This window comes from Acomys minous (assembly GCF_964271855.1).
Source record: "Acomys minous genome assembly, chromosome: 9".
Taxonomy (NCBI): Eukaryota; Metazoa; Chordata; class Mammalia; order Rodentia; family Muridae; genus Acomys; species Acomys minous.
Genome location: NC_140490.1, coordinates 72820145 through 72844742, shown reverse-complemented (window position 1 = coordinate 72844742; position 24598 = coordinate 72820145). Strand labels below are relative to the sequence as shown.

General features: G+C 42.2%; 1 protein-coding gene across 1 annotated transcript in view; it reads left to right on the top strand.

The window, feature by feature from the left end:
• The first annotated feature begins 2825 nt into the window (after positions 1-2825).
• The window catches only part of VPS41 (VPS41 subunit of HOPS complex), a 148607-nt gene continuing 126834 nt past the window's right edge, over positions 2826-24598 (top strand). Inside the window, exons 1-2 of the mRNA XM_084796674.1 lie at positions 2826-2922; positions 10267-10305. Coding sequence (XP_084652800.1) covers positions 2902-2922; positions 10267-10305 — 60 coding nt within the window. The 5' untranslated portion in view covers positions 2826-2901. The remainder of the gene's footprint in view (positions 2923-10266; positions 10306-24598) is intronic.

Sequence of the window (24598 nt, the reverse complement as noted above, 5' to 3'; positions counted from 1 at the left end):
CTCTCTCTCTCTCTCTCTCTCTCTCTCTCTGTGTGTGTGTGTGTGTGTGTGTATCAGAAGCCAGGTGGGGTTAAGAAAAATGCCAGCCTAGAAGGACTGAAGGACTGTGAAGTCATCAAAACCTAAGGGTCAAGCAAGGTGATGGATGCCTTTAATCCCAGAACATGGGAGGCTATGATTTGTGGGTCCAAGGGCACCTTGATCTAGATAGTGATATCTAAGCCAGCTGGGGTTGCACAGTAAGACCTGCTCTGAAAAACAACAAACTTAGACAAATAAATAAATCATCAAAATTTGAGGAGGATGAAATGGACCACACACTGTTGTCCAGAACAAGACATAACCTTGTTGGAGAATTCAGTGGTGATTTTCCCCAGGAGCTAGTTCTCACCAAAATGGAATCGAACAGTAAAACAAGGAGAAAACCATAACAGCCCTGCATTTGTCCTCCTCTTTCTTGTCTGTGTTTGATCAAAGCAGGAGACTGACAGCTTGAAGAAGATGCAGCCTCACCGGTTTCTATGGATGCAGCTCACAACAGGAAAAGGGGAATGATGGCTTGTGAAGAAAATCAGAAGAGCAAAAGATTGAGGCTTCTTTCTATTTCCTGTGCAAACTAAACTTCGGGTTCCTCTGTGTCTGCTGTGTAGAGACTTGTCACATAGCACTGGCCTCTGATTCAAACAATATCTATCTTCAAAGGACGTCTATAGCTACCTGTAAGAGATCATCACTGCTGGGCTTGGTGATTGTTGATTTGTCTTCATAGAAGGAGGTAGGGAGCATCCTTGGACCCTCACCTGAGCACCTAGCCACCTCTCCCAGCCTGTATTATGTCAGTCTGTCCCAATTGCATGTGACTTTGTATTTTCTGGGAGAGGTTATACATAGGCTGCGGCAGGGGGAGGAGAAGCCTCCATCTATTGCTGTGGGTAAGCCTTCATCCATTCAGGGTGAAAACTTTTCAGTGTGCGTGATTTGGGGCCACATGTGATTCCAACAGTAGTCCCTCACCCACACCCTGTAAGAATGCTCTATAAACTCATTGGTTTCCCAGGTGAGCTTTGGTTTGTCATTGTAACCTTAGAAGGAAGGAGATAGATTGCGTAGGCTCCTGCTAAGGAGAAATTTCTGGCAACAATGTCTTTCTGTGGCTTCAAGTCCATCATGAGTGTTGTTTGGGCCTGGGCTGCTTAATAATACATATAAGAAACTCTAAGTTAGAAATGACCTTGGGTGCTTGCTTGCCTGTGGGTGTCCAAATTAGCTACATGATGAACAGACTGGAGGACAGACCCCAGCAAGGATGGGAGGATGTTTAGGCATTTGGGAGAAGTCAAGGGTCTGAAAGATGACATCATCATGGCTCCTGGTGTCTGAGGAATAAGAGTTGTGGAAGTAACTTCTAGAGACTAAGGAAAATGCATCGTACTGAGCTTGTGGCTTCCTACGAGGTTAGAGTCAGTGTGTGCCCCTGGGAACAAAAAGAACACCGAGACATCCACCACATGTGGCCTCTGTGCTATATCCTCTGTGACTTGCCAGCTACTGAAGGCGCTGTAAACAGACTATGGCTATCACTGGGCAAGGTGAGTGGATTCCTGAGGAATAGGAAAGATTTTTGTCCAGATGCACAGGGTATGGCCAAGTTTTTGAAATAATGATTTCCGTATCTTACAAATGACAAACATATTTTATCTTGAAGATACTCAATGTAAATTTAGCAAATGATTAAACAGTTGAGATTTTAAAAATTTAAATAATTATATGTCAATTGCTATTACTTCTCTCCCAGGGGGCCAAAGTTTGATTCTCAAAACCTATATGGCAGCTCTCAAATATCTGTATCTCTAATTCCTGGGGCTCTGATATGCTCCTCTGCCTTCTGAGGACATGAAGTTCACAAGTGTGCACAGACATACATGCAGACAAAGTATCTTTACAAATAAAAATAAAAATAAAATTTAAATTAACAAGAAAGATGTCAACTTAAAGTACTAAATCTTTGTCAGAATATACATTATTTTCTGACTTTCCACTGCAAACAATCTTTTATAGTTACTATCCATTTAAAAAGGATGTAGGCAGTCATCATCAAACCCCTACCCAGATCTAGCCAAGGGACAGAACATTCTCCACAGCTAAGTGGAGACTGGGGACTGACTTTCACAGGATCTCTGGTGCCCCATATTTGGCCATGTCCCTTTGTGGGGGAGGCCCAATGGCACTCGGAAGAAGGATAGAGGACTACCAAGAAAAGACTTGATACCCTAGCACCATATTCAGGGGGAGGAGGTCCCCCACAGCCACAGTCATAGGGAAGGGGGATTGGGGTGAAAGTGGGAGGGAGGGAGGAATGGGAGGATGCATGGGATGGGATAGAAAATGAGATGTAATAGGAATTATTTTTAATTTTCAATAAAAATGTGTAAAAAAATAAAATAAAAAAAAAATAAAAAGGATGTAGGCAGGCACACCAACAGCATTAGACTGAAGACATTTGATATTAGTCTTGGGCGTCGGACAGGGATGGATTCTAAGCTTCAGTTGTAAGTTTAGTGCGATCTCTGAGGTACTAAGCTCTCACTGTTAACGGAGATAAAAAGGATTGAGAGGACTAAATGACATAATTCATAATTTTATTATTGTAAGCCAGACCCTAGACTAAAAAATGCTTAATAGATACCACAATAGCAACAGAACGCAGAACCACAACAAAATAAAATCTAACATCAACTGTAGATATACTGGGGTCTCTTAAACAAGAGTCTTTTTAGCAAAAATGAGAGCCGGCTAAGGAATGGGACTAGTGTGGGAAAAAACTACATTTCCCAGTAGGCTGTGGCCCACGAGCTGTTTTCTCTTAGTTCCGGGTATGTCATGTGACTCTCAGGCTGCGCTATGGCGGAAGCAGAGGATCAGGTAAATGCTGGCAGAACTAGTTGGGGCAGCCGGGCCATGGAGACCTGAGCGAGGGGTCCTGGGACGCAGTGGGCCCGGAACGAGTGAGTCCTGGCCGGACGAGTTGGGACGGTCCGTCCCCGCGGCGATAGCGCCGTGCACACCCCCCTCCGTCCAAGCTGGCCTTGCCTAGGCTCAGCCCTTCTGGTTTGTGTTAAGTGGCATGTTTTAGAAGATGGCCAGTCAAGAGTGAACTGCTATGCAAGGCTTAAGAGATTATTCCTGTTGCTGGCCAGACTTTGGTGGCAACGTCCAGCCTACAGCTGAAAAGTGGCACTAAGTTGTTGGGTAGAAATTCTTGCCTTGTTTTCACACGGCCATTCTGATAGCTACACATTAGGGCAAAGGACAAAATTAGCCGAAACTAACAAAATAGAAGACTAAGGCTAAGGCTAGAACTTGGAAGAGACCCCTCCCCCCCCCCCCCACCCCCTTAAGTTTCAGTTTCTGTCACTTCAAACTTTAAATGGCCTGCCTGCCAGTTGCTGTGATGTCCCTTAAGTGATATGGTGATGAGCTGTTTAAGTAGTGATTTTGTTTGTTTGGTTTTTTGCTTTACCGAGACAGGCTAGGCCACATAGGCTGGCCTCGAACTCACAGAGCTCTGCCTGCCTGTACCTCCCTGAGTGCTGGGATTACAGGTGTGCACCGTTGTGCCTGGGCTGTAGTGGACTTTTAACCATTCACATCCTTGCTTTATTTTGAGTATGCCAAAAGTTAAGGAAGAATTTGGGTTCGGTCATTGTGTTAACAAGAGCCTCTTACTACCATTTGTGCAAACTATCTTTTGTACTGCAGGTCCAAGGGCAAAAAGAGTGTGCCATCACGGGGCAGGCCTTGCACTACGTCTTTCCAGCTGGCTTTTTACATTGAGGATTTCTATGTCTTGTTGAAATACAGCTGTGGTTTTGTAGAAAACTAAAAGTCCAAGTTCATTAAACTCTTAATTAGACCCAGTGTGATAGAAACATGAGGTAGCCGTTATATTCCAACTTAGGCAGGAGAGGAGTGTGTCAAGGTGGTCTGATGTTAAAAAGTAGGAAACCAGGTAGATGATAACATGTTTGACTTTTGTACAATGCTTTTAAGTTTAAGACCCTTTCATGTGGCATTTGGTCCTTGCCAAAGAATTCTGTGAGGTAAATGCTTCCCAAACTGTGGTAAAACAGTGTCCAGATGGTAATTGCCCAGTAGGGCCTTGTCCAGCCACCCCCTTATGAAGTGGAAATAACCCTTATCATCTTAATTTAGCTCTTATTATCCCTGTGGTGTTTTCATAGCTGATGTACAATTTAGAAGAGAATTTCTTCCCCATTCATATTAGCGTAGTCTTAAAAAAAGGCCAGTAGTCTATTGTCTGTTGCAGAAAGAAAAAACATTCATCAATTGTTTTATGAAGTCATGAAAATTACTATTTTAAAAATTAAATAAATTATTGTATTAATGTTATTAGTTCTCTGAAGATTAAACACAAATAGGGGTTTCTTATTTTATGGATTGATGCTGATAATATTTTGCCACTTTGGTATTTCTGGAAATCATGACATCTTTTTTCCTTCCTGAGTACTTTAGGAGGTGGCATGTGTTAAATGTGCTACCGTGACAAATCACAGAGGGAGGCAAAGCATTTTTTTTCGTATCCCATCCAGTGAATGCAAAAATCCTTCCAAGATGAATAGCACAAAATTAAGCCCATCAGCCTATCTTCCCTGTGTGTTGTGTTCTTTGATGATGGTCTCTTCTTTAATTTTACAAATAGCCAAAATCGTGACATCTGCACTGAGTTAACATTCTATAAAAAAATTCACAGTTTAAAGCTAAAATCATTGTTTGAGTAGGGATAAACAGATGTCCTTAAGTCACATTGAAAGCCTTGGTTTTGCTGAAAATAGAAAAAGTACTTTGTAAAAGTAACATTTGTGTTTTATAGTTCACAGAAAGCTAATAGCCTCAATTCTGCCTGGAATTCTTGTAACCAGCAGTTTTGCTAGTTCTGGAACGATTTATAGGTGGCTTTCATAGTCACAGATGCCCAACAGTGTTTGTCCCGACCTCTCATGAATAACACTCTGCTTGAAGTCTGGTTGGTGGTGTATTTGTCTCCTGCGGATTGCTGAGTCCTCAGAATGTGGACTATAGCTTACTCATGTCTATATCTCCCCAGGAGCTAGTCGTTTCCAAACCCCAAGTGTTGAAATGAATTTAATAGCAGGAGAACACTTATAATTGTCACATTGAGAATTCTGTTCAATAGAATTTGTGTGAAGTCACTGTATCATATTTAAAATGTTGAGATGTTCCTAGTTCAGGTGTAATGTGGATCAAATTGTCCCCATTTCTTCCTCTTAGCCTTCACACAGTTTCACCCCCCTCCCCAAGTCTGCCACAAAATTAGCCATGGTTCCTTGGCTGGATGAGAGTCTTGTTTTTGGTTTCCTCGACAGCATCTTATGCGTTAGGGGAGCCCGTCCTTACCCCGGTTTCACAGATGGCGTAGTCTGTGCTGGTGATTATCTCCATGCAGTCAATGAAAGATCAGGTTTCATGATCCTTCAGTGCATCTTTTTTTTTTTTTTGCATGTAAATTTATTCTCTAAGTCTTGTTGGTATGACATAAATCCATTAAAGTGGTTAAAGTGAAATAGTTAGCTTATGAACAAGACAAAGATTAATCATCCTGATCCAGGCTTGGCTGGGGCAACCAAGGTTGGGCTGTAAAGGAAAGTGAACGTTTGAAAATAGCCAGTGCTTTTCGGATTTAAATCTGAGGTTGGTACCGTGGATTTAGGGTCATGACCGTGAGACTCATGTAGAAGCGGGAGCCCACCACTGTGAAGGTTTTCCCCATTGAGTCCCATTGCCACCAGAGAGACCACTCAAGGCTGGCAGAACCCTGTGGATCCCTGTGGAGTTGAGCCAGGGCTAAGTGGAGGGAATACGCTAAGGAAAATCTCACTGGGGATCATAAATCAAAAGGCAGATGCCCATGACCTAGGAGAGGTTGGAAGGTTGGAAGTGGTGTTGAGGGGTATAGTGCCTTCCATCCTGGCATTTCTGCTCAGTTCCAACTGAAATTAGGCAGAAATCCTGATACTATGTAGATGTAATGTGACTTTTATGAAGTTGGAAATACAGACTTTTATGGAGATGTTTCTGAAAAACATCTAAGTTAAATAACGCATCTGTATGTCACACTCAGGTGCTCGCTGTCATTTAGCAGTTTCTAGCATGGAGATGTGAGCATGCCATGCTCAGGGTTAGCTTAGTGTAGCTGGAGGGATACAGGTTTGTGGACAGAGTGGAGAGAAAGGCTAGATGTGTCTCCTGGGGTCAGACTGGATGTCACTTCCTTTGCCTGCCTTACTGGGGTCAGATCTGCTCTAGTGGCCGGCTGGGAGGCCACCGCTGGCTCACTGAGGTTGGCAGTGATCAGTCTGACCTGCGATTTTGGGAGAAAATGTAAGTGGCATCTGATGAGTCTCTGTCTCAGGGCCAGCACAAGTCCTTACGCTGGTGAGGCTGTAGGTAGATGATTTGAGTTTGAGGGATTGGTTTGGAAAAGGAAGGTTAAGTACTGACTTTATTATTGTTAAGCTTGCTGCCTCGACTTTGTGTGGCTCATCCACTTGTGCCAATGGACATCTTTGAGCTCATCATCTTTGCTGCAGCCCCCAAACAGCAGAGTTTTTGGTTGGACATGAAGCTCATCAGTTGTGTCCTTTGGAAGTGTATGATTCAGTATGTTGAGGTGTCTGTGCCGCCATCCCTAACCATCCTCTCTGGAGCTTTTTACACCCCGAAATCTTACCTACTACTAACTCCCCATTCTCACATTGCTCTAAAAGCTCTGCTTTCCTTCTCTCGTATATCCGTACAGCCACGCAGTATCGGTGAGGTTGACTTTCATTACACAGAGAACAGCACAGTCTTAGCTGACGTCGTCTTCACGATTCCAATTTGAGATTTCTTGAGGGTTAACTGTTGAGGTTCAGCCATGTTCCTTGTGTTTTCATTTCTACGCCTTTTTGTTTACTTTGTCTCTTGGACGTTAAATAGACGTGTTGGTCAGAGAATGAAGCTAAGAAACTACTGGGCTCCACTTGATGTGCATTGCTTTCTTCATGTGTACAGCAGTGTAGACGTGTCGAGGCCCTATCTGTGTTGAGGTTGTGGGTGCTAATGCTGATGGAAGGTTCTGCAGAGTCCTGAAGCACATTCTTCTGCTCGTGTCAGCTGCTGGAAATTCTGCACAGCCCGGTTATCCCTGAGATCTGCAAGCCTTGAGGCCTTGAGTTCTGGAACTGCATTCTTTCTGGTGTGGAGCAAATGTGAAATTGAAATTTGAGGTTCTGGACCAGATCTGTTGGTCAATGATTTATGGTGTTTTAATGAGGTACGCTCCTATTTACACACATGAATATTTGAGTCGATTATATATTAAACACTGTTCGTAGGTTTAATTTAATTTTCTGGAAGAGTAGCCAAATATTTTTTTCGCATTCTAGCTATGGGGTATGTTTTTAGCACTCCAGATCTGGGGAATTGGATTCTAGACACAAGTTTTTGTGCATGGCCTTGCTTTGCTGGTGGTGCTTAATATTCAAGGAGTCTCAGTGATCAGAGACATTTTAGAAACCATTAAATTCAACCTCTGTACCTCATTATTTTGACCTAAGAGGTTAGAGATGATCAACTTCTTGTAGACATCCAGAAGGCAAAACCTTTAATGTTGTGAGTGGCCTATGATAGTTGATGGGAATGAAGTCAGACTATGTTTAAAGTGTACAGTATGGCATTATGAGGTGCATATATGTATAAGTAAATTGGCTGCCATAGTGAAACATGAGGCTCCTTATCCTTTCTTAGAATTGTCCATACTGTAATGTAATCTGCTCTTTGGCAAAAAATCCTTACAATTCATCGAATACACCCTAGCAGCTATGGCCTTTGTTTTGTACCTGAGCTCTTTAGAACCTTCATTCCTATGTATCTGCTGCCTTGTGTCCTGTGACCTGTATTAACCCATTGCCATCCATCCCTGTGTTTAGTAACCACTGCTCTGTCATGTTCTCATATTTGTCATTTCCCTTTTTACTGTCGCACATAAGAGGAGATAGTGCATCGGAACCTTCCCAGCTTCCCTCATCCCCGCCTGTCTGGTAGAGCACTTTTTCATCTGCATATTGTCCAGTTTTAATGCCTTCTTTGTAGAGGTGTCTATTTAGGACCTGCTTTTAATTAGGTTATAGGTGTTGTGGCTGTTGAGTCATGTGAAGTCTTTGCAAGCTTGGGAGGTTAGACCTTTGTGAGATATATAGCTGCCAGATATTGCCTTTGTATGGTATTTGGTTTGCTATGCAGGTGGTTTTAGTTTAAGGGGTTTTCTTTCATTTATTTTTACATCTATAGCCTTAGGTTTTTGTTGTTGTTGTTGTTGATTGTTTGTTTTTTTATCCAAGATATCAATGCAAAAGCTAATGTCAAGTATGATTTCTATATGGAGCTTCAGGATTTTATACTTAACTCCGGGTATTTTGTCCATTTTGAGTGGCTTCCATTCTTTTACACGTGGAGACCTAGTTCTTTCAGCCTCATTATAAATGACAAGCCCTTTTCCATTGTTTTTCTCAGGACCCCATGGGAAATTAGTGCTGCTTACTTGGATCATTTCTGGCCTCTATATTCTGCTAGAATAGTGACTTAATTTTAAAAGTAGAATGTGTAGGAGAAACAGGTGAAGATGGTAAGAGGACCCAAACCAGGAAGTGGCTGGCTAGTGCAGAGGAGAAACAGTGGTAAGGGTAGGTTAGATGCGTGCCACTAACCAGACAACTAGCGCTCAAATGTTAGGAAAGCTGGAGAGAGTGCGTGCGCACGTGTGTGTGTGTGTGTGTGTGTGTGTGTGTGTGTGTGTGTGCATGTGCGTGCACGCGTGCCTTGCAGATGTAAGAACAAACAGTTGTTTTGGAAGATTGCAGCTTCAAACTAATAAGAGTTCTAAGGTTCTGAGTCACATTAAATAGAACAAACTGCAAGCACACAGAACAGATTTTATGGTTCACCCCATTAATGACACATGTACAGTAAAAGTCTTAATTGCCAGTAACATCTCCATTTTTCCCACAGTCTTCAGGGACAAGGACAATATTTTTCCTTAAGACTTAAGCTTTCTCTAAAATTACCTTTTTTCCAAGCTTTTATTGTTTTTTGACATATAAAATAAAGCTGTTTTTGAGCATCAGATTTACATTTATGCTGATACCTGTCTTGAATTTAGTGTAAGGTACATCTGACTTCCTTTAAAATGTTCTTTTTTTCTTGAAAATGTTAGGTCTCACATGTTCCCAGGCCACTTCTTTTGTTGCTCTCTTTGTTTATCTCATGGGTTGTAAAATGCTTACATTCGGTGTCAGCATATTAGCTGTAACTTTTTATTGCTATTGATATCTATAAGTACGTTAAGTAAATCTTCATTTTGCTGACCTCTTTGAGGACGCGTGGCATCAGCAGATTCTTTCTTTCGGCGGACAGGTGAGAGATTAGCGGGATCGAGTCCATTTTTTCCCTTTTTGCTTTGTTTCCTCCAAAGCAGCAAGATTCATTGTGCAGCAAGGAGGGAAGTGTGCTAAGTGGAGGAGTTTGTCTTCAAGTTCCTCGTGTATTAAAGGCTTTATATTGTGTCTGATGAGTGCTGCTGGACGGAGATGCTTTTTACAAGGACTGTGGTAGAGTTGAGGTTGGGGCTTAGCTGGAGAGTGCTTACCTAGCCCACGCAGAGCCTTGAGTTCAATCCCTAGCACTACATAAAACCAGACGTGGTGTCACATGCCTATAATCCCAGCATATAGGATGTAGAGGAAGATGACCAGAAATCCAAATTCCTCGTGAGCTACATGGAGTATTCAAGGCCAGCCTAGAATCCACGTGAGCTTGTCTCAACAAACAAACCCAGACCACCTCCCCTCCCCCTGTCCCTTCCCACACTTTTAGCAAGACAGTGATTTTTGACTTGTTAACATAAGAGATTTCAGTATAAGCTGGCTCACGGATGTGGTTGTCCCCCCATGCCGTTAGTGAGGTTTTAGCAGGTGGATTTCCGTTAATGTCATGTGGCCAGGTCATTCGTGTTCATCCCCCGCCCCCACACCCGCCATGCCCATCTTCCAGGCTTGCCAGAGTGAGAGTTGAGCATGTGGGACCCTCTAAATGCAGTTGCAAACGACTCCAGAAAAACAGGTGGAGTACAATGACTCTCTCGCAAATGTTTTTATCCTTCTGACCCCCTTCTCTCCCGTGTGCTTGCAGGAAACTGGGTCTCTTGAAGAATCTACAGATGAATCAGAGGTAAGACAGCGCTTGCAGATTTGTCGCTCACCTTGATGCTGCATAGCCTTGCTTGGCAACATAGGCTGGCGTTGTCAGGGGCTGGAAGAGTAGAGAAGCAGGGCTGTAAAGCATGCTGGTTGTCTTTAAAGCATTAAGTGGATTAGCTTAAACATAATAGAGAAACACAAGCATGCGTCCCTTCATCTTCTGAGGCCAAGGCACTAACCACTACACCATGGGCCTCTACCGGTTGTCTTGAGTGATGTTTTCACTTGCAGCTTTACATGGTTACATTAGAAACCAGTCCCTGCTTGTTTTCACAGTTTCTGCATTATAGCTTTACGATATACGTTTTCTCCTGTGGCTCTGAAGATTCTGCCCAGCTCCTCATAGTTGCTAGACAGGAGTCTCACCGCTGAGCCGCAGTCAGCCCTGATGTTCTTCAGTTTCCTTTTTCATGAACGTGAATGGTCATATATCCTATGCTCACTACACCTGTCTACCTATATTTCTTGAATTAATAAGATTATAGCTCATTTCTTTATAAAAATGAAACTACTAGGATGCTTTTTATAACTCAAGGAGGATAAAATTGTTCTTTTAAAATTGTCTCGGCTTTGAAAGATTACTTTCCAGAATGCTGCATAAGAAACAGGCTGAACTCCAGGACAGTCAAGGCTACACAGAGAAAGCCTGTCTCAAAAAACCAAAAAAAAAAAAAAAAAAAAAAAAAAAAAAAGAGTCTGAGCATAATGCAAATTAATTGGATTACAAATTGTGTGGATGCACTAATAGGCAACATGTTTTCTTTTAATTTTTCCTTTCAGGAAGGCAAGTGAAAATGTATCTTGCTAACCTGTAAGAAATTTCTACCAGTGTGACTGTATCTATAATTTCTTCGTATTTGGTTGATATATATATTACAAATTTTAAATGAATTTTGCTTCTCTTGTGAAATGGTGCGTTTATATATCTCCAGACAACATCATATGTATTTTAGTATTTTCTGGTCATGGCTCTTAACATTACATTCTAGGAATTCTCAGGACTGTGAGACCCCAGGTACCTCATTTCCGAATTTTCTCATAAATAGGAAGTGATATCTGTTAACTTTTGATAGTGTGTGGCAGAACAGGTCAGATTACTGTTGTTATGCTCGGAAACGTGGGATGAGAACCCGGAGTGCCCAGGAACATTGGTGCCGAATTAGGCAGCGCGCGAGCCGGTCCTGTCCTAGGATTTTAGTTCACGGGTGAGGAGGCTGTTGGAAGCCGCTGAGATCTAAATCTTTTCAGATATCCCCTAGGATAGTAAGTGGAGTAACAGGGAGAGTAGGCACCGTATAGAGCTAGCCCTCCAGGAGAAGCGGAAAGCAGGGATAACGCACCCCGCAAAGTAGCTAGGAAATCAGAAGACGCAACTCCGGGCTGATGCCAGAGCTGAGATGTACAAGGAGAGTGAAGGACAGAGCAGACTCCACCTCACAGGACTCTCAGCCTCTGTGTCCTTGGGAGAATGTTGACAAGGGGTATAGCAGACATCAGGGAATCTCCAGGATGGTGCCTAAGAGAGGCCAGGAGCACAGGTGGCAGTGCTGGATGGTGCTGGCTCTGAGAAGAAGGGGGGAGGGGCATTCCTTAGAGGTTTAGTGCTGAAGGGAAGCCTCAAAGTGGAAATTCCAAGTGTCCCAGAGTACTCATGATGTGATCAGGGGACCTGACGTACACAGCAGGCCATCCACCCAACCCACAGCCCCAGGAATGCACCCAGGCCCTCCAGCCCCTTACTCGGAGCCCTGCTCTTGCTATCCCTGGAAACCCAAGCTGCCTCACAAGCTGGAGGCAGCGTTTATCTCCCAGATATTGCTTACTGAAGCAAGTTTGCTAGGTAAGCTCAGGTTTGAGGCCGCAGTCCAGCCGTGGGAGAAATTTTCATGGGTTTCTTTATGCACCTGGAATCCTGTCCAGTCCAGGAAAAGCATTTTAAGGTGTCACTGAGGAGGCCGAAGAATCTTCTTTTCCCTCTATATTCCTGTCAGATTTTGTAACCCTTGAGCTTTGGAAGACAGGCATTTGCGTTACATATTTGCATTTCGGTATTCAGAGGTCCAGAACTTAAATTTTTTTTGCCAATAATATTAGTGTTTTCAACAATGTATTCAAATACGTTGCCTGAAATTCCTATCCCTTCCTGAAATTCCACGTTATATGTGATCTTGTGTTACACCAGGTTATCCCAAGGTCTTATTTTCTTAACTTCTGTGAGAATTTTATACACTGAGTACTGCATTGATATTACTTCCACACACTCTTCCTCCTCCAACTCCCCGTGTCCCCCTCAATTCCTCAAATTCATGATCACTTCCTTAATTACCACTGTTGCATATATTCCTGTTATGTGTGCATATAAATACAACCTACTGAGTCCATTTTTTTTAAAGCATTGCTTGTATGTATAAGTGTTTGGGGCTGACCACTTAGCAATGGGCAACATACCAGAGAGCCAGGCAGCCCCAAGGGTGCAGCAGTGGAGTTGTAACTTGGGGCTTTACCAACAGCCATCTAATTAGACTTAAGGCCTGTTCAGGAGGACAGACTTCATGGCTGGTACAGTAAGCCTAGCCAGCTGCCCATGTCTAGTGAAGTAAGCCATGGGCCCTGGAAGAGAACATACTACGGCTTCTTTCAACCAGTGTAATTCCTAACTGCAGTCTACAATCCTATCCGTGTATCCTCATACACATATTAAGTGCAGCCCTCACCCATAGCAGGCTCTTGTTTTAATGCGTATCTGAGAAAGGAACTCTATCTTCTGTTGTCTGTGATTTTCATTAACTTTGAAAAGTCAAACCAAATGAAAAGATTTTGCCAAGGGTGGTAGTGTTGACATATTTGGGAGTTATACTAGTTGATCAAGGAACAGGAGTGGAATTTTATGGATTAAAAATGTTTGTTAAAAACCAACACATCAGTTTTAAGAGGGAATACAAGGAAAGGGAAGCTCACAATACATAGGCTGAAACACTGGGGTCCGCGTGGTGTGACTGAGGGCTCCATTGTATGGTTCATACATACAACTGAATGGCTGAGTCTTGACAGATTTTGTCAGTAGTATATTCCGTTGATGCAAGGTTTCAGGCATCTCTTTAGCATCTCTCAGTTCCTGGCCAAGATGTGGAGTATCAGAGTAACTAATTACTGTCATCTCTGTCTGTATAGTTTTGCTATTGTTTAAAAAAAAAAAACACTTTCTAAACATGATGGCTTCAAGGTAGTTTAGTTTTTTTCACAGTTCAGAGGCCATTAATAAGTTAAATATATTAAATGTTTAATATTAAACATTAAATTTAAATGAATTGAACTCTGAAGTTATTCAAAATAATATAGCGAGTAAGAAATTAATCTTAAAAAAAAAATCAACTTCTAGAGATTTCTGCCACATGGACAGTTCCCTTTCAGCTTTGTTGAAGTGGAAACCAATCATTATGAGCAATCAGGAGTAGTTATTTTTAAGTTAGAAAATGTACTATACAGAACCATTTATCTCACCTGGTAGACAGACATTATGAATCATTTATTGAAAATTAAATAGATTTAAAAATACATTAATTTTAATAAACAGGTTTTTAATAACTAGTACCTAAAATGGTAATTACCCTGTTTTGGGATTGATGGCTCTCGAGCAAAGAGCATGGGATAACAGTGTTCCATTTTTTAGGTAGCTGCTGGATTAAAACTCTGCTCTTTTATTTAAGGAGCTATTAATATTAACTGGCTCTGCTGATTATTACATCACTCAGCATAGATAAATATTTCCTTTGAAGCAAATATTATCCGTATTATCCCTTTAGAAACTTGTAGAACTTTCTGGATGTAAGGATTTCATTCTGTATTTCTGCCCTTCTTTATAGATAAGAAGGATAAATATGATATAATAATAGACCTTTGAATGGAATTTATAATTTCATGAATTTGAAGAAAATTTATTTCAGACAATTCAAGATCGAAGTAGTGATCGTTCAAATATTTATTGAATACTAGGGTATTACAGTGCACTAGTTTTGATCTGGAAAGGTAGCCAATAAAAAGAATACTTAACAGGATATGTCAGATAATAATAAGAGGTTAAAGACATTGTGGCTGGGGAGGTGGAAAGGACTAGGAGGAGATGGTGGAGGGGAAACTGTTAGAGTATGTTGTATAGAAATTATTTTCAGTTAAAAAAGCCACATTGGCGGAGGGGAATGTGGAACAGCCTGAGGCATTGGTGGTTTATGTTTCCTTGTTAGGGATGGTTTTCTGATATGGTCATCTTGTGTCCTTCTTTTGGAGAAGGTACAGATGGTGCCTTGAGGGCCCCGTGTCAACCAGAAGCAGTGATGGCCCCAGCCCCTGACTCAGACTGAGAATCGTTTCATTCTTGGACTGGGTCCACAGAGTGAAAATAATATAAGAAGCAAATGAGAAGAGTTTAGCTTTAATTTTGGCTCTGGGCATACAACTCCATAGCCTGCTAATGTCACCCTTCTGATTTTTAATGTTAGTCTAGTCACAGGAAGGATGCTTCCCCAGAGACATTTCTATCCCCTGCCCAGAACTTGTGAAAATGAGGTACTGCAGAATAAGGAGGAGTTAAGCTTGCCAGTCAGCTGCTTTGAGATATGGAGATTCCTTGGAGCATATGGGCAGGGGCAGGGTGATCATAAGTCTTTTCAGGGGGAACAGGGAGCCAGGAGATGGTGTGGCATGTGGTGTGGTGTGGCATGATGTGTTGTGTCACTGTGTGGTATGGTGTGGCATGTGGTGTGTCTAATATGGTATTGTGTGGTGTGGTGTGGCATAGTGTGTATGTGAAGGAGTCTGCCTGCCTTTGAAGCCAGGGAGCTTGAGCAGCTTTCAGAACCTGGGAAAGGAGAGCAAAGGAAAAGAGAGGAGAGGAAAGGAAGGGAGAGGAAGAGGAAGGGGGGAGGAGAGGAAAGGAGAGGAAAGGAAAGGAAAGGAAAGGAAAGGAAAGGAAAGGAAAGGAAAGGATTTTTCTCTTTTTCCTCTAGAAGCCTCTGCCCAGGGTTATTTGCTGTGAACTTCCTACTACAGAATTGGAAGCCAGATGTGCATTGTTTTAAGGAGCAATATTTGTGATCATACTGTACAGTAGTGATAGGAAACTATTGCATTAACTAATTTGATTGGATGACCTTATCCTCATAGTTCTTCCACGTGGCTTATTTTATATTTTGGGGAGCAAACTACGTCCAGGCAAAGGAAAGCATTGTGGAAACCCGTGGTATTTAAACTGGTTATCCTGGAATGTCATGGGCGCTATTGTAAAGATACATGTGCCTTTCTGATGACTCTTCTCAACTGTTGTTTAGTGAATCATCTCACTTGACAGTTGGGGTCAAAATCTGCCTTGTAGAGGCTTGAAGGCTCCCTTTCTGCAGACTCTAAGGTTCTTTTCATCCCAGGCTGATATTTGTTTATGAAAATAGAGGTTCCCACTCACCTGTCCTCTCACACTCTTTCGGAATGTGACCGACTTCTTCAGCAACCTCAGTGGACTAAGTTGCTCTCCCTGTCCAGAACCAGAGAGAGATTGGAGCGGGACAGCCCCTGAGAGAGCTTGATGTCTTAGGCTGTTGTCATCATTTTCAGGACCAAGGGACTGGGCAGTCTGGCTTTGTGCTGGCCTCTGGGAGAGGCTCGTGGTTAATCGTAGGGCACAGTAGTGTCTCCTCTCCTTTGCCCACTGGGCAGGCAGGCTTACACTTAACTATGTTTGGAAACCTTTGTGTTTTGTCGTTGATGCTCAGGGTCAAACCCCAGGACAGGAGCATGCTAGAGAAGTGCTCTGTCACAGAACTGCATGCTGAGGTGGAGTCAAAGGCAATGTGTCATTGTTATAAGTAGTCTAGAGCAAAGAAGTAATTAGATTCCAAGCCTTTATGTTCATTGACTGTTATGTCCTGGCAGTATACTAGGATTGGTAGATTCCAAGAGAGTACATGAGTTCTGCAGTGTGAACTTGGGGTACTGCCCATGTTAATGATAATACTTTTAAAAACTGACATTCACTGGGTATTACCAGGTATACTTTGTGTATAGTTTTTACATTTAATGTTTACAAAATGTCCTAAGCACTCATTTATCAGCCCTTTAAAAGTGAGGTGACTCAGGTTTTAAGGCACTTGCCCAGCATATACGGATTGTGTGTGGTACAGCCAGCAGAGGAGATGTCACCTTAGGGTCAGATGCTTGGTTGTGGATTTGAGCAGGTTGTTGGACAGCTCTCACTGTCTCTCCAACCTCTGCTTTTCTTTCCAGCTCCCGGTCTAAACAACAGCAGTGAAAGTAGTTTTACATTTTCTTTAGTTTCATATTGTTAATTGCAGCTCCTGAATTTCCCTATTATTTGAATACTTCCTTGAAAAATTGTTTCATTTACAGGACTGGGGCCCATGACTTTTCTGAATCCTTGGGGGGAAGGTGGGCACCCCTGGAGTCAGCTCTCCCAGCTAGATCTCCACACTTTGAATTAGAGACTAGGAAGGAAAGCAGCTGCAGGCATCATAGAAACCTTAGAGGCTGCTTTACTCTCAGATACAGAGACGGGAGGAGGAAGAGGCTCCAAAGAGAGAGAAGGCTTCATTGTAATGTTGTTGTTGTTGTGCCTGGGTGTACAGGTGATTGCGTTGTAAGGTTTCTGTGGGGCTGGCTGCCACATGCTTGCTTACCTTTAGAGAAGGAAGGTGCAGGTATGCATGCCTGAGAAGTCCAGGTCTCTGCTAAAAGTCATTTCAAGGCCTTGGCACTTGTTCTTCTTTTGGGAAAAAGACTATATATTTTAAACATAAGTTTTTTTCCAAATTGAACTTGCATGGCCTTTGATTTCTGTCTCTGCTATAGGAAGGGGAGCGTCATTTCTATAAATTTGTTTAAAGTTCTAGTTTGCGCTGCCTTTCCTCTTCTTGGCACCTCCTTGGTCCCCTCTGTGCCTAGAGTGACACACGCTCTAGGGTTTCCAGGACCCTGCAGCTACTTTCTGAACTCCAGTCTGCTGTTACTGCCCACGTTTATTTTCACTGGTCTTTATTTGGGTGCCCACAGTTTTGTTAGGTGAAGTTCAGAACAGTGGAAAGGCGCGAACCCCACTTCTCAGGATCTCGTGATCACTAGAGGATATTGGGAAGAAAGGAAAAGAGAGTGATGTCGGCTTTAGTGGCGGAAATTGTTCACCTGAATGGCATCTCTCGAAGATTGGGGAAGTTATTCCATATGGCTGGGAGGAAATGAAAAGCTTATTTGCTTTTCTCATTTTCCTCTTCTTCTATATATTCTTATCGCCTTCCCAATATAAAATAAATGATGAGAGTTGATCCTGTTTATGGTATGTGGCTTAGGGCACGGGAACCTTCACCTTATTTTTTTTTTTTTCTCCTTGAATTGAGCATGAAATTCTGATACTCCAGGGCAAAGGAGAGAGCAGGGTTTATGAAGACTGCCTGACTTGTGCATCTTAAGCAGTGCTCCTCAATTATTACAGGTTCAACTTTTCCTCCTGTTCCCACTTAGAGGACTTGGGTGAGGAGAGAGGCTCCAATACACGAAGACTTCAGTTCAGTCGATGTGGTTGGAACACTGTTGAACCGTGGCATTTTTATTTTTCTAAAAATAGCATAATATTGAATTTATTTGATAAGAAATGCAGTGCACATTTGTTTTAGAGTGGGCAGATGTCAGAGCAGTGATCCTTTTCCCCTTTGACATGACACAAGGCAAGCGTCCCACAGATGAAGACCAGGAAGCTCGAAGGAGCTTACTATTTGGTGTGTATTCTGTAGTTTTGCCCCCAGAAAATACACATACATTTCTGGAGACAAATTGGCATTGTGGAGAGTGTTTTGTGATGTTTTTCATTTGACAAGCATCAGAAGACCGCTTCCTGGAAATGACATTAATGTTTACAGGGTATTTAATCAGGGGACACTTACTAAGCTGGTGTCTGATTTTTGGCACCGTGGGTTTTTTGAATTGAGCGATTTTGTTTTCTGGGACCCTTTTGTACATTGTAGGGTATCTCACACCCACCCTGACCTGTCACTGGAAGCTAGCAGTGGTAGCTTCTCTCCACATGCCCAAGTTTTGGCCACAGTGACACCAGGTCCTTACTGGGGAGCAGAAACCAGCTGATTGAAAGTCAGGTGCCCACGCATGTTTTATGCGTTTAAAAATAATGTGTAGATATGAAGAGCCATGGTGACTTTTCTGTACGTTCGAAAGAGCAGACCCGAGCCATCCATGTTAGTTTATCAATCCCAAGTTTCAGTGGTTTTTACGAAATTCTTTTCATATCAGCAATATTGCTTAAAAGATGAAACTGTAACATCGTTTGCGTTCATATCCGAATGTAATTGCTTATCTGCTGGCAGCATGATAGAAAAGCATTCTGGGAGCTCTGAGCACAGTTCTTACCTTATAGGCGGAGTCTGTTGTCTTCATGTCACTTTCCTGAGAAGTGTGGTCACTGAGGCAGCTGTAATTCCTTGTATTTCTAATGGAAATCAGAAATTACTCCTTCAGCTTCATTATGTAGTTTCCTGGCTTGATTTTGATACCGTAGAAGGAACTGTGAGGTCAGCTTTCTTATGAGATGCTCATTGTTTTCCATAAATAAAATGTTGCTTCTAAAATACAAACATAGTGCACAGCAGTCAACAGCACAAGGTGTCCTTTAAGGAGATCACATTTATTTTGCATATTTTGGGGAGGGGCATTAGAAAGCCAGCTGAAGGCCTTAGCCCTTGGCTGACTTTGAGCTTTACCTGCAGTGTCTTCTCGCACATCCCTTTCCTCACCATGAGTCCACGGTGCCCTTTCCAAAGGCTGGTACATGATTTAAGTACTAAATCTGAAGGAATCCTGTGTTGTGTGTACCCAGTTAGAGATAACATAGTTTCAAGTAAATGTGAATGTGAAATAATTATGCAATTTTCATTTGTTTCGGCTGCCATTGTTTATAATACTCTGTGGAAGTGCTAAGATCTGTTCCGTAAAATATTTTTTTTATGGTTTTGACTTTCAAATTGTGTTTTGATTAACATTCATTTCAATAATACCCTTAATATTTTCCTTATTTGTGTATATTCTTCATTTTCTCTAACAAATTTTAATTGCTCAGAAATATCAGCACATATCATGGATCTTATATGAAGTGAATTATTGGTAATGAGAGAAAATTTAAAATGCAAATATTCTGAAATTCAAATGTCCTGATATTGGATTTCCATATAAAAAGTTACTTTTTTATATTGAACTTGTAAGAATGAGTACAGTTTTGAGTATTTTGGTTTTCCTCAAGGTAATTAGAGTTCTAGACAGAATGTCCTAGAGGAAGCAAACCTTTATTTTAGACTTTCATACCCATGGTTGAGTATTGATTTGCTTTTTATTAACACTTGGTTTTTACTGTGGAAACTCAAGCTACGTGAGAGCAGGGTTTTGTTTTGTTTTTGTTTTTTTCTTTTAACAGTGAGGAATTTTTTGAGGATGTTAGTGTCTCCCTATTGTATCCAGCTTTAAAACATTGGATATTTATTAAAAGGATTTGCCCCTAGTCAGATGTAGCTGATGACAGGAAACCAGGTTGAACCATTCATCTGATTAAATTTCTTGATGGTTCAGCTGAGGTGTCCTGTAAGGGAAGCTGTGCTGGGCAGGCCATCGCACAGAGCAGTTATGGCTGCTCAGTAGTGTTTACCTGGAGGTGCTTTTACAAGCTTAATCTGGGCTTCCTGTGATTACCTCATCTCTCTTCTTAAGTATATCTAATGTCAAGTTTGATTTCTAAAGTTAAAATTGAATTTAATAAAAAAGGTGGTATCCAGAAATAAATACTTTAGTTTTTGAATAAGTAGTGGGAATAGAAAATGTAATGCTGCCATTTGGTCCACATAACCCTGAGGACTGACCCGAGGACTTGTGTATTCCAGCCGTGCACTGTACCACTGAGCTAAGTCTCTGTCCATTTTTAACATTATTTTGGGAGGGTCCTGCTGTGCTGGCCTTGAACTCAAGTGTAGTCCAGGTTGGCCTCAAATTTATGATACCCCTGCCTCAGTTCCTGAGTAGCTAGGATTATAGGTCCATATCACCAAGCCCAGCTAACATTCCTTTTTCCCTGTAAGTGAAATTCAAGTCTTTATTTGGGCCATAATAGTGGTGCACTGTATAAAATGTATTAATGTGTGAAACAAAGATTGATGAAATTAAACTAGGATAAAAATGTAGAATCCATTAGCTAGACAATTTTTTTCTGATCCAAGGATTTTTAATGTGGAGAATGGTGCAGTGTGAGTACACAGTCCAGGTGATGCTGCAGTGTGAGTACCAGTCCAGGTGATGCTGCAGTGTGAGTACACAGTCCAGGTGATGCTACAGTGTGAGTACACAGTTCAGGTGATGCTGTAGTGTGAGTACACAGTCCAGGTGATGCTACAGTGTGAGTACACAGTTCAGGTGATGCTGTAGTGTGAGTACACAGTCCAGGTGATGCTACAGTGCAAGTACCAGTCCAGGTGATGCTGCAGTGTGAGTACACAGTCCAGGTGATGCTACAGTGTGAGTACCAGTCCAGGTGATGCTGCAGTGTGAGTACACAGTCCAGGTGATGCTACAGTGTGAGTACACAGTTCAGGTGATGCTGTAGTGTGAGTACACAGTCCAGGTGATGCTACAGTGCAAGTACCAGTCCAGGTGATGCTGCAGTGTGAGTACACAGTCCAGGTGATGCTGCAGTGTGAGTACACAGTCCAGGTGATGCTGCAGTGTGAGTACCAGTCCAGATGATGCTGCAGTGTGAGTACACAGTTCAGGTGATGCTGCAGTGTGAGTACACAGTCCAGGTGATGCTGCAGTGTGAGTACACAGTCCAGGTGATGCTGCAGTGTGAGTACACAGTTCAGGTGATGCTGCAGTGTGAGTACACAGTCCAGGTGATGCTACAGTGTGAGTACACAGTCTAGATGATGCTGCAGTGTGAGTATACAGTCCAGGTGAAGTGCCGTGAACTTTCTCGGGATGTTGTCCTCCCAGGATACGCTGACAAGAGGAGAGGCTGCTGGACGGGTTGTCACAGAGAAGCCATTCATAACTTCATTATTTCCTGAAGTGATTTTCTCCCTTTAGGTTCAAAATTCAGTAAAAGTGACCCTGAAATGACATTTATTTTCCGATAGTGTATTAGAATTTTATAGGATGGTTTAAGGATCTGTAATTAAAAGTGCTATACACTTAGTGCCAATCTGTTTGTTGAGAAATTGATTCCTTTTGAAGGAAAGCTGCAAACTTTTCTTGTATGGGTAAATGTCACTCTATTCATATCTTCACTTAGCTGCAAGTCAGTATGTGTTCTGTTCTACCAGGTTGTCATAGCAACACAGTTAACTGTCATCTCAGCTCAGATTGTTGATGGTTTTATTTGTAGGTTTGTAGGATTATTAAAATTTAACAAAATTATTGATTTGCTTTTTATTAACACAGAGTTATTTACCATGAAAGTTCAAGCTGCACAAAGGTTTTATTTTCTGTTTAAATTTTTTTCCAAAAATTAAAGGGAAACTAGATATTAAATCCTTGTGATTAAATTTTTTTTATTTAAAATGTAATATAGAGTCTGCAGTAGGAGAATAACCTCTGTGAATTGTAGTTTTTAGTCATTTCCTATTTTCTTTTTTCTGACAAGGAGGCAAGGAGAAAAAAAAAGCCTTAAAATTCACCTTTAGCTTGCTTTTAACTAAACATAAAGGATACCTGTCAGGAAGCGTGAAATGGTACATAAAGTGCCTAATACTGAGGTTTCATTTTATTTATGGTTTTTGAAACCTTGTGGGAATGCTTCACTGAACTGTGTTGTAAAAGTATTTATTTTGGTATATTTATGTGGGAGAAATTACTTAGTTTTCACTTATAAGTAAGGCAGGCAAACCTTATTTACAGTAAGCTTATCTAATGGTCCGTGGATGAGTGCTTTTATGCAAAATAGTCGGGAGGCCAGAATTAGCTTTCACAGTGAGTGCACATTTGATGTCCACACTTGAGCAACATGTGGCATCTTATTCTAAGGGCTGCTGTTCGGGATTCAATTTGTATTTAACACACTTACCTCGCAACACACAGCTCACCTGCATGACATCTAGTGTCTCCTCTAGAGCATCTCTTTCTCCCTGGGAGATGCAAAGGTTTTATTGGTTTTATAATCTTTCCTGTTTATTTTTTAAAGACTTGGTTAATTAGCTGTGTTATATTACACACTAAAATAGATCAGTTTGGGGATGTTGTTTTCTTCAGCCTGGGTTGATTACTGTGAAGCACATTTTCATATTCCTGTGGAATACTGTGTATTATAGTGTGTATTTTGTTGCTCCTAGTTCTTAGTCATAGAAAGTTAATAGTATGTGCACTATCCTTGGTGGCACACTTACTCAACAGCTGGGAGCTATGTGCCCTTGAACTTAAGAATGTTCATTAGTCTCCTGTCTGCAAGCATAGCAGAGTACCATTAATAGTGTCAGGGGTTGGCTTTCTCCCATGGGGTAAGTCTTGGGTTGGGGCCAGGCATTCGTTGGAAATTCCCTCAATCTCTGCTCTATCTTTATCCCTGCATATCTTGTAGGCAGGGTAATTTTTAACTCAAAGTTTTTGTGGGTGGGTTGGTGTCCCCCTCTCTCCACTAGGTGTCTTGTTTAGTTAGAGGGTGTCCTTTTTAGTCTCTATGGCCCCTGCTACTAGGAGTCTCTGCTGGAGTCCCTCCCATAGCCTCACAGGAGCCTACCCTCACTTAGGTCTCCAGTATGTCACAGAGATGACCCCACATACAGTTTCTCTTTTCTTTACAGACCTTTTGTTCTCCTACCTCCACTCTCCCCAGGTCTGATCTCCACCCTCATTTCTCTCTGTGGTTCCTCTCCTACCTTGTTCCTTCTCTTCAACCACTACCTCTGTCAGTTTCATTTCTCCTTCCACGTGAGATTTAAGCATCCTCCTTGTTACTTACCTTCTTTTGTTCTGTGCATTATAGTATGTTTATCCTGTAACGAATGATTGACATCCACTTATAAGTGAGTACATACCATCTGTGTCTTTCGGGGTCTGGGTTACCTCACTCAAGATGATCTTTTCTAGTACCTGTCCTCTGAGAGGCTCTACCCAGCAGCACCTTGAAACAGATGTTGAGAACTCAGAACAAACATTGGGCAATGCATAGGAAGCCTTGTGGACAAGTGGGGGTAAGGAGAAAAGGACCTGGAGGTGACTAGAAGCTCTACAAGAAGACCAGTAGAGCCAACTGAGCAGAGCCTAGAGGGCCCACTGAGACTGAAGCACCAACCAAGGACCATGCGTGGACTGGACCTAGGTCCCCTACATAGATGTAGCCAGTGGGCAGCCCAGGCTTCATGTGGGTCCTGTAGTAAGGGGAGTAGGGTCTCTCTCTGACATGGACTCTCTTGCCAGCTTTCCAATTACTTCTCCCTGGTGGGACTGCCTTGTTAGGCCGCAGGGGAAGAGGACACACTCAGTCATGATGGTCTGGGGTGGATGGGAATGGAGGCTCCCCTTTTCTGAGGAATAGAGGGGGGAGGATGAGGGGAAGGGAAAGAGGGTGATCCTGGGACATGAGGAGGGATGGGGCTATGACCAGGATGTAAAGTGAATAATAATAGTAAAGAAGAATGTTCATTAGTGTACATGAAATGTTTTTTTTAAATTTTATTAATATTCTTGTAGCTGCATGATGCCCCTCCCCCACAGTCCTCATACCCTGTTGTTAATATCCTTGTGTCTTCTCCTCCTGTACCAAACCATGGCTGATCCATACCTCCAGTAGAATATTGTAAAAATGAAGTGTGCAACCTTTGAGGCTAGGCCTATGGAAGCATAAGGCTGTATTTGCTTCTCTCTGGGATTCATTCACAGTGGGAGAAGCTGCATGCCTTTGAAGTGTGCAGGCAGTCCAGGAAAAGGCCCGTGAGTAAGCAAATGGATCTTCCCACCAAAGCCAGCACCCCCTTGCCAGCCATTGTATGAGGCTCATGTCTTCTTTTCCAGAACTTCAATCATGAGCACAATTTCCATCATGTCCCTTCTCTGTCCCCATTCCAGCGCCCTTCCCCATCCCGCTCTCAAATTCATGTCCTCTTCATATATAAGCAATTGAGTCCAATTAGTGTTGCCCATAGTACAGGCATGTAGGGCTGACTTCTTGGGCACAAACCTGTCAGGCAGCTTGTCCCTGAGGAGAACTGACTCTCTGTCAACTG